This window comes from Hippocampus comes, unplaced genomic scaffold (assembly GCF_001891065.2).
Source record: "Hippocampus comes isolate QL1 unplaced genomic scaffold, H_comes_QL1_v1.1 scaffold124, whole genome shotgun sequence".
In the NCBI taxonomy this organism is placed as follows: domain Eukaryota; kingdom Metazoa; phylum Chordata; class Actinopteri; order Syngnathiformes; family Syngnathidae; genus Hippocampus; species Hippocampus comes.
The window spans coordinates 1,771,588-1,781,732 of NW_017805075.1; the positions used below are offsets into that span (position 1 = coordinate 1,771,588).

Here is a 10,145-nt window from a genome sequence, read left to right on the forward strand (position 1 = left end):
CCTGCGGGCCTGATTGAACCTACTTGCGGGCCGGTTCCGGCCCGCGGGCCGTATGTTTGACACCACTGCTTTACATAATCATCTCGCGGGCCGGATTAAACTACTTTGCGGGCCGGATCCGGCCCGCGGGCCGTATGTTTGACACCACTGTATTAGAGGGATGGTCATTATTAGGACTATATAAAGTCTACACTATTGATGGACGTGCAAAATCCGATATTACGGTAGGTCTTGGTAAACATGATGCAGCCAATGAAAGCTGGTGTTCTAAGGCAGAGGTCCCCAACCGCCGGTCCGCGGACCGGTACCGGTCCGCAGGGCATTTGGTACCGGGCCGCACAGAAAGAACTTGCCTTATTTACGTTTTATTTATTTCGGAATACGAAATATGTTTTATTTTGAAAAATTACCGGATTCTCTGTTACATCCGTCTGTGTCACGCTTGACTCACGTCAAGGCACACTTCGTGGTCAGGTGACCGATGACGCTCATAAACAAAACGCTGAATCCCGCAAAATGAGTAAAAAAGCTGCTTGGAGATCGCAAATGACGGCGGCCTTAAAAGTACGTTCGAAACAACTGGATCAAAGTTATGGCTGAATACTCTGAGATCGCCACATTCGCACTGTTGCTATTTCCGACATCCTGCATGTGTGAGGTGGGGAGTTTCTGCAGCAACGGTGACTAAAACAAAATTACGAAGTAGACTGGACATAAACCACACACTTGAGGTGTCATTGTCTCCTATTAACCCGAGATGGGACTGTGATTGCAGAAAATCAAGCTCGGGGCTGTGGTGAGTCATCATTTTCATGCACTTTGAATTTGCGTTGTATCGTATTTTGAAGGCATTAAACATTACCATAGCGATAAGAGTGTTGCGACCAGATTAGACGCTCCTTTTGTTTATTATTATATTTCGAAAACACCACAGTTTTCATGCAGCTCATACCATATCATTTTGTTGTATTAATCCGCCACACCTTAAATGCCGGTCCCTGAAAATATTGTCTGACTTAAACCGGTCCGTGGGGCAAAAAAGGTGTTCAGAATGGTTCTAGGACCAGTACCTGTATTTCAAACCCAAACTACAAATGACAAGTTTTCCCATTCTTTGTGAGTCAGACAATCAGTAGCGTGTCGACAAAGAGTTTGCTTCATTGCAAAGGCTGGATAGTGTCTGGTCGGCGACAGACTTGTAGTGTGACAACTCACCAAATCAAGACACAGAAGGCTATTTATCTGGTAGTCTGACCATGACCACCGTGAACGACAAAAAAGACGTATCGTTTAACAAGGCCATGAGACTCCAGGGGATCACTTCAATGGGGGCAAACTTGTAGTGTGTACGTGTGATTTGAAATGTCTTTGGTGACACTCGTCCATCTATTTCATGAATCATTGTGTGACAGTGAGAATGATGTGAGAGAGTAGAAGTGTTTTGCATACCTTGTAGGTCGAAAGTGATGCCTTTTTCACATTTACTATTTCCAAAACAACAGTTTCCTTTTGTTGACTGTCCACTGTCTGTCCAATGGCTTTGAACCCTACATGAAATGCGAGAGGGAACTCACGTAGGAATAGAAAGCCATATGACATGGTTGTGGGCTCATCTGGATGCCAAGATGCTTGGAAGAGCTTGGAAACAAAAAAGAGGTCAAACGAGGGGCAGGTTGCAGACAACATTGCGGATTTAAAACTCACACGAGCATGCATAATTAAACGCAGAAACCGAGTCTTCCTAAGCCCAGAGGAACGAGCAGTCTCCTCGAAATTCTACTTTTCATAGCACCCACTCGAATAAAATGAGCCCTCCCTCGCCGATGTTTGAACCCCACAGCAGCCTGTTCTGGGAGTTATTTCAATCCCTTGGCAGGCAAAACTCATCTTTGGTATAAAAGGCTGAATGCAAGATGCCATTTTGATCACAGCTATTTTCCTGCTCAATCTTAAGAGCGTCGTATAAACTTTTTTTTAATCCATGAATGACTTTGGAAGGAGATCACTGTGCATTTTTAAACCACTATTAGGCACAGAAAGCCTAGTGAGCACGCCGGCATTTTGCCATATAGAGACTTTGCATGAACTCACCACATCTCCAACCTCACTGCAGCTGATTGCTGGAGCATGTCATGCACTTGACTCTTGTCTCGGGCACATTTATGCGATGGGCCCATCCCATGTTGATCAGGTCACAGAGATACAAGCAAAAAGAGGCTGAGGTTAGCAGTTGTTAGGTGCTTGGTTTTCATTGAGTCGGGACTCCAGGCCAGATTTTCTCCCTCAGAGAACAGTAGCCGTTGTACAAACAAGAAGGAAAAAAAAATGCTGTGTACAGAGGGGAAGCGAGCTACTGTGGACCACAGAGGAGGCATTTATTGACATTGTATCAAGTGCAACAGAGGTATTTGGGCTGCGTAGGGGCCAGGTATTTGTCAGTCTCTGATTCTTGTCTCCAATTCAAGCAACAAAAGCCGCTTTGAGACAGCGTCCCTTGCCTTTTTCCCCACAACTTCCCGTGCTGTGCTGCAACTTTCCAGCGCTGGGAGAGCCACCCCTCTTCCACTTTACACGCACCTGTTCCAAGCGAGGCAAGCCGAAAACTACAACTCTTTCTTTTTACTTCGAAAATGTAATTGTTCCCCTGAAATTCAAAGTGTTTTGCATGAAAGTGTGTGGGATGTTACACCGAGCTCAGAGAGTGAAGTTGCTGCAAAGTTCTTCATTCACCAAAGGCCACCTCCAGTGAGCTCCAGTGAGCCTGTGCTGCGTCCGTGCATATCTAAGCATAAATTACGAAAGCCTCCATGACAAACTCTGTCCAGACAAAAAGGTGATTGTTAACCACAGCCAGGATTAGCTCTAATCCCTTGACAGCATACATGGCCCCTCTCTGCTGGAAGCCCATTCGGACAATCCGCTTGAGCCAGATGTTTGGAATCGCAAATGATGATCTCGGCCACTTGTTTTATGAGAGTGCAGCATGCATGATGAGGGAGTTCAAAAAACAAGATCGACCCAGCAAATGACTCACCCGTCCTCACACGTTACTGGCAGTGAATCTCCAGATGATGCTCTGTCGCATGCTGGACTCAAACACAACAGCAACAAGAGCAAAAGCCTCCGTCAAGCCCACCTCTTTTATGCTGCACACTTCTGAAAGGAAGGTTATGCTGATGCACGCTTATGATGGAAATGTCCGACTCTTACCTCCTTCTGTGTCTCCCACGTCCCTCGCTGGAGCCAGAATGGCATCCCCTCAGCCTGATACTGTATGGGGAAACAATGGGTAGCAGAGAGGGAGGAGCTATACCATGCGAGCAGGAGGGAGTCAAGGGTTGCCCAATGAAAAGCAGGAGAGAAAGGGAAAGGGGGCTCTGAAGGGATCACCCTCTTATAGCGCTCTCAAAACGTTGCGTGAATGGCAAGTCCTCAGATCCCCTCCCCAACCCATCATGCCCCCCCGCCCACTTCCCTGGATGTAAAGATGGAAAGCAGAAATCCCCGCTTCACGTCAGAAATGTCAGGAAAGCAAGAGAATAGAAGAGAATGCCATTCCCAGTTTGAAACAAGTCCCTTTCTTTGAATGAAGTCTTAAGACTCCAGATTGGCAGAATGCCCACGGGTTCTGCTCCTGTTCCTGGATGGATAAAAGAGGGGCTGAGGCAGCGGGGGGCCTTCCATTGCTTGTGTTCCCTTCCTTTCAGGCCGGCCACTCAAATTGCTCTTCGCAGCCAGTGCGAATATTCTTGTGTTCTTTTTCGTTGTCACTACAGTACTCTTATTTCCACCAATAATGTATTTCACCCACTGCCCCACTCCCCGTCCAGGACAAAAACTAGTTGCATTTCATGACAAGTACTGACATAACTTCCAATCCCCCAAAACATTAGTGTGAGCTTTGTCATAGTCCAACAGGAGTTTTCCCAGTGAACATGAGATGAAAACAGCAGGTGTTGTATGTCGGGGTCTGGGTGCTGTGACCAGACAATTGGCATGATCTCTCTCTCTCTCTCTCTCTCTCTCTCTCTCTCTCTCTCTCTCTCTCTCTCTCTGGAAACAAATGTTTCGTAGTGTGTGAGTTTTACCAAGGACAAGTATTCCATTTGGTATCTGGGTCAATATAGGATGGAATCGAGGTACAACAGTCTCAGCTTTTGAGTTTTTCAAGATACAAGCCATTGTTTGGCTGATTTTCTGCTTTGACTTGCCAGAGCAAAACTGTGTTTGTAATACAAGTGTGCTATAGTGGCAGTGACTCAAGTGACTTCACAACAAGCAACAGTTTGTCAGATAGATTTGGTAGATCTTTATAGTCACACGCAGATAACATTTTTAAGTTTGACCTATAAAAGTTTCCGCAATCTGGTTTTTACCATGCCTTGTCATTTATAGCTAGGACATTTCAGAAAAAAAAATCCACCTGTTACTGAACCTAACTCCTCATTCATAAATATACTTCTGCTGTTGTTATTGTTTCTTCCCACAGAGTAGTTGGACGCAAAGCATTTTGAATTAGGAGGTGTGACACAATTTGTTTCCTCTGAAATGATACTTGCATGTACTTTTTAGAGACAATGTTCTGAGTGTTTGTATATACACCCCAAAAACAAACGTGTTCAAAGCTAATTTCCTTCAAAGAAGTGTTAAACGGGGCCCCTTTCTCACACACTGTGTAAGTAGATAGGTGACTTGAGCGAGGCTGTTGTGTCACAGTGACCTTTCCTGTTGTGTCTGAACTGATTGTATTGTTGGGTTGATGGTCAGCAAATAATGAAAGAGTCGACATTTTGCCCTGCTGCAGTTTTATATTAGCTGTTCTGAAATGCATTTGACATTCAAATTGACATTTTGTAATGTGTTTTATTCAAGCTAGTGAGGCACGGGTATTTTTTTTCCCTACACTGTGTAGTGTTGGCGCTCATTGGTGTTAATCCAAACACTCAATAGTGTCATCACTCCTGCACTGTCAACACTACATTTTTGTTGTTGTAACACTATTTAACTTTTATTATTTGGTCCTCGAAACCCCCTGTCCAGCATGTTTAAGATGTCTCCCTCCTCCAATACACTTGATTTAAATGATCGGCTCATCGGCTAGCTTTTCTGAAGCCTGATAATGCTCCTGATCATTTAAATCAGGTGTGTTGGAGGAGCGAGACATCTGAAACAGGCTATATAGGGGCTCTCGAAGACCGGACTCGGGCACCTCTGATTTAACACTTCAGTAAATGTTACTTTAACACTGGGTTGTGTGGATGCATATAGACATTAGTGTTAAAATGAATGGCCTTGGAGTTGAATTAAAACTAAGACAACAAAGGTCCTCATGACATGCACAGACACCCTTGTAAGTTCCAACAGTAGAAAATTGAAAAAGATTTCTGAAAAGAAATGTGAAAAAAGACACTGCAATACTTCTGACAGAGGAAATCAACGCAGAAGTGAACTTTATCTATTTGGTTGTATGTCTCGTGAATAGTTGTGTCAGTCCACCAAGAATCAACTTAGTACCTTTGTTGTGAAAGCTGGGTATTATTTTACAAATATAGCGCACACATGCTTGTAGATATTACATTCAAGCCATGCATTTTTGGACAAATCCTACATTTATTTCAAGAACTAACCTCACAACTATTTGTAATCACTTTGTGCTGTAATGGTCCTGAAGTGGGGTCACCGCCACCCCCCTTGATTTGAAGATTGTTACAGTACAATACCGCCATAGTATCCAAGTGAAGACTTTCGGTGTTATTTTCAACGATGACCACAACACAAACACAAGCCTCCAGAAACCTCTTCTTTATCAGCAGCAGTATTAGTGGCACGTTGTCCCTTTTGCCAATCGAGCTCATGTGAATAAGTTCATGTCCTACGTGAGTCACCAGAGGTGGCTGTTGATGATTAACGGGAAACTCAAGATGGCACAAGTTGACAATTATTTGAAAGAAGTCATCCTGTGTTATTATATCTCCAGGAGAGGAAGTGTGAGAGGGTGATGAATGTTAATAAATGTCTTTTGTATAAACATGTGTCTTGATTTGAAGATTGCTACAGTACAATACCTCCATATATATATATATATATAAGTGGCGGGCCGTGCATTTCAACCTTAGGCCTTCAGTGACGTCACATACATCCACAATATAGGCTCCCCCCACCACACCTAAAAACATGTGTTTGTTGAGCTTTCACTCATGTTCATGTCCACTTTCAAGAGATTTTGCAGGAAAACCCAACTGACGCTGTGAAATGTGTCACCACACCAAGACAAATGTCAAATGGAATAATCATATCGTAAAATGGCTGCACTATCTTATATTCAACTGGGTATCGATTTTTTGAATGACATCTGACTTCAGACGCCTTTAAAAGAGGCTGCAAGCTGTTGAATGCTACTCCCACAGTCTTCCATGTGGTTGGAATTGATTGAAATAATTTTTTGTTTTGATTAGGTTACGTTCAATAAGACTTACATAATGAATGAATTGCTTTGGGTTCAAATCTGAATGTGAAATATTCATATTCTTACTAATTCACCAAGTTAGAGCAAGAAGTCTCTACTGTTTGCAGCACTGCATATTCTGAGAATGTCTTCCATAAGAAAGTAAAATTGGTACTGTGTGAAATCCTAAGCGGAATCGAAAACAAAGTGAATCGAATTGTATCAATTTTGGAAATCGATACCCTGCCCTAAATTCGACTGCGCTTACTGAGTTGTGACCCTCTTATGCCGCCCTCAGATGACCATGATTTTCAGTTTTTTTTCTTTTTGGAGGTATTTGGACTTTTTTTCTGTTACTTCACAAAAAACACGTTCAACAAAACGACCATATGAAACGGCTTTTTGCCATTGACAGTAGCAGTCTTGTCAAATGCATGCCGGCCTCAGATGACCATGATTTTCGCATTTTTTTCGTTTTGGAGGTATTTGGACTTTTTTTCTGTTACTTCACAAAAAACACGTTCAACAAAACGACCATATGAAACGGCTTTTTGCCATTGACAGTAGCAGTCTTGTCAAATGAGATTCGTTTTTGGGTTTTTTTTTCTTTTTGACAAGCAATTATATCAAAAGACTGCTGTGTTTCAGTCACTGAAATCTTGCAAGTGGGGCATGATTACTTGCAATGGCCCGTGAAAAATTATTTTCAACATAAATGATTTATTTGCACCGATTATGAATGAAAACTTATCCTCCACTGAATTCTCATTGGAATGTGCCAAAGTGTGTTACCTGACAATTACTTAATTGAATTGTTTTTTTGAAAAAGGTACGTATGTTTTTTTGTGAGTGTTTTTTTTTTTTTTAAAGAGGAATCTTCAAGTTTCCGCTTTGCCGGAAGCCCATATTTGTATTTAACATCTTTGGGCTAAGCATTGCTTCTCCCATGCAATCATTCAAGGGATTAGGTATTCATTCCTTGTTTTACTCTCATTGCTCCGAGTGAAATAAGACTGCACCTCACTGTCATTCACTTTGTTTTCAATGCTAAGAAGAGATCACCAGACAGCTAAACTTGGCTGAAGCCTTAACTTGACCTCCTCCATTTTCCCAGATTGATCCTATCCTCCTTGGCCAATTTATTTATTGATTTATTGATTCTTTTTGACTTGAGATATGAGAGCTGTATGGCAACAGTGAGCTCAGGTTACTTCATAAAAGCAGCACTATGGCTGACAGCCAATAATTCTTCCAAAAAGAGGCTTGATCCTGTTTAATGCCACACCCAGGCAAAGTTGACTGTCAAATTAAACAGCAAACAAAGATAATCCTAAATTATGTATTTTACACAAGTGGCAGGGCACACATAGAGATGAACAACCATTCACTCCCTCATCCGCACCATCCCTGAATGCGAACTGATCCCACACTGCCCGCGCGTAAGTCAGGTGAGTGTGCCACTACGCCATCAGCGACGTTGATTCCGGAAAGTGTGTTTTGAAATTGAATCTGAGTTATTCTGCTAATTTCTCTAAACTCTAATAATAACCCTGCTTGAGGATGGAAGTGAGCTTCGTCCCAAAAGAGAATGCTGAACCTTCCGAAAATTGCCTCTCGAATTGCATTTCTATTCGCCTTGAGACATAAACGCATACATCATATACAGTATGCGGGAGCATTTCAACAGAGGCTCTTTTTTTTTTTTTGCTGATAATCAGTGACCCAATTCAAATGCTCCTGTTATTGTTCGAAGCCTCTCCACTTCACACATTAACCCAAGTGCACGTCCTTGTTGGTTAAGCAATAAAATGGAGAAGGGAGTGGAAGGCTTTAAAAGGGAGCAAGGCAACTCCCGGCAATGCAGACAGCTGTTGGTTGTCTTTCAGGGCGGCCAAGATGTTTGTGGATGATCGGATAGTGACTCTCTTCAAAAGGAACTCCCATCACACGTTGACTTACTGGAGTGTTTTCTTCAGCTTTGGACTGTGCATCGCCTTCCTGGGGCCGACCATTCTGGACTTGCAGTGTCAAACCAATTCCACGCTGAGCCAGATTACCTGGGTGTTCTTTTCGCAGCAGTTCTGCTTGCTGATAGGCAGCTCGGTTGGCGGCGTTTTCAAGAGGACGTAAGTATCGCCCCAAGGAGAATTTCGCGGCTCTTGCGGGCTGCCTGCCGATGCCGGAGACCTCGTCGTCTTTCACTCTCCATTCCAGGTTATCCACTGCCCTGTCCGCTTTATTTGTGTCGGCGCTCCTCATCTCGGTGATTTTTGCCATCATCCCTCTGTGCCACAATGTCTTGGTGTTGGCTGTGGCCATGGCCGTGTCCGGTTTGGCCATGGGACTCATTGACACCATCGCAAACATCCAACTGGTCGCCATCTACCAGAAGGACTCGGCCGTTTTTCTGCAGGTGAAAACGAAGGCCTCATCATCTGGCAATGGATGGCGTGTACGGTCGTCGTGGCGATCCGAAGCATACGAGTCAGGTGTTTGCTTTTTACCATGCAGGCTCTCCATTTCTTCATCGGCTTCGGAGCCCTGGTGAGCCCGCTGATTGCAGATCCCTTCCTCTCCGAGCACGGCTGCGGGAATCATACTGGCAACGGGACGGAGATCATGCATCACTTCAGGAACATGCTGAGAAGAAGTGTTATTGCCGAGCACAACATCACTCAGAGCCTCTTGCCCCACGGGGGAGGCGCGGAAGAGTCCAGTGTGCACTACGCCTTCTGGATCATGGCTCTTATCAATGTAAAGACTCCAAAGACAGACGCTGACTGACTTGAGGTGAGATGTCAGCTCTCCGGTGGAAAATTCATCTGATTTGGTTTGGTGCCCTCAGCTCCCCGTGCCGCTCGCTGTGCTCGTGTTGATGTATCGCGAGCGGCTGCTGCCGTGCTGCCCCAGCAGCACCCCTCAACTGCTGGACAAAGATGAACTGGCCTTGGAGAACCAGCAGGGAGCTGAGGGCGCACAAGTGGAGCAGACAGCGCATGAAGCTGGAGGTAGACAATAATGCATGCATTCCTCCCCTCTCCAGGGAGGGGGAGAACAAAATAATAATGAGAAAAAAACATTTTGTGTGCCTCCATGTGTCATTTGTGCGCACAGGTCACGGGGATATCTTCAGCTGCTGTCAGAATGATAACCTGCGCGGCCTGCCACTATCCTTCTTCATGATTCACATCCTCGGTGGGATGGTGCTCTTCATGACTGATGGCATTGTGGTGAGTCAGTTTCACACACACACACACACACACACACACACACACACACACACACACACACACACACACACACACACACACACACACACACACACACAACCACACAGGATGGCTGCAAACAGGTGGATTATTCTGATGAATTCTTATTCCAACAATCTAATATAATCTGAATAGCATGTGAGCACAATTTGACCACGTTATTGCACCGAATATTTGTGACTTGACTTCGACTTTAAGGGCCTGATATTTGAAGACAATCGGTGGAGCAACACATATAGACAGATAATCAAACAATACTTACTGGCATATACTCTTTACCCTTTGCAAAAATTGACTTACAGTAGTTGAGTGAAACCCCTTGTTTTGCATGACTGTATTATATTGCCGCCAAGTGGCCGCGTCTCTCACACACACACATGTGCACACATGTGCACACATGCGCACACACGCGCACACACACACACACACCC

General features: G+C 44.2%; 1 protein-coding gene and 1 long non-coding RNA gene across 2 annotated transcripts in view; one reads left to right on the plus strand and one right to left on the minus strand.

Moving 5' to 3' along the window:
* Positions 1–2,128: 2,128 nt before the first annotated feature.
* Positions 2,129–3,387, minus strand: LOC109512929 (uncharacterized). Its single transcript, XR_002167625.1, has 3 exons — positions 3,211–3,387; positions 3,035–3,086; positions 2,129–2,817 (listed from the first exon to the last, which is right to left on the minus strand). It is a non-coding gene; the product is annotated as an uncharacterized LOC109512929 (long non-coding RNA).
* A 4,892-nt stretch (positions 3,388–8,279) lies between these two features.
* mfsd4ab (major facilitator superfamily domain containing 4Ab) overlaps positions 8,280–10,145 on the plus strand; it is a 5,319-nt gene continuing 3,453 nt past the window's right edge. The window contains exons 1-5 of the mRNA XM_019865249.1: positions 8,280–8,571; positions 8,660–8,858; positions 8,957–9,199; positions 9,291–9,453; positions 9,560–9,675. Of these exons, the coding sequence (XP_019720808.1) occupies positions 8,342–8,571; positions 8,660–8,858; positions 8,957–9,199; positions 9,291–9,453; positions 9,560–9,675 (951 nt within the window). The 5' untranslated portion in view covers positions 8,280–8,341. The remainder of the gene's footprint in view (positions 8,572–8,659; positions 8,859–8,956; positions 9,200–9,290; positions 9,454–9,559; positions 9,676–10,145) is intronic.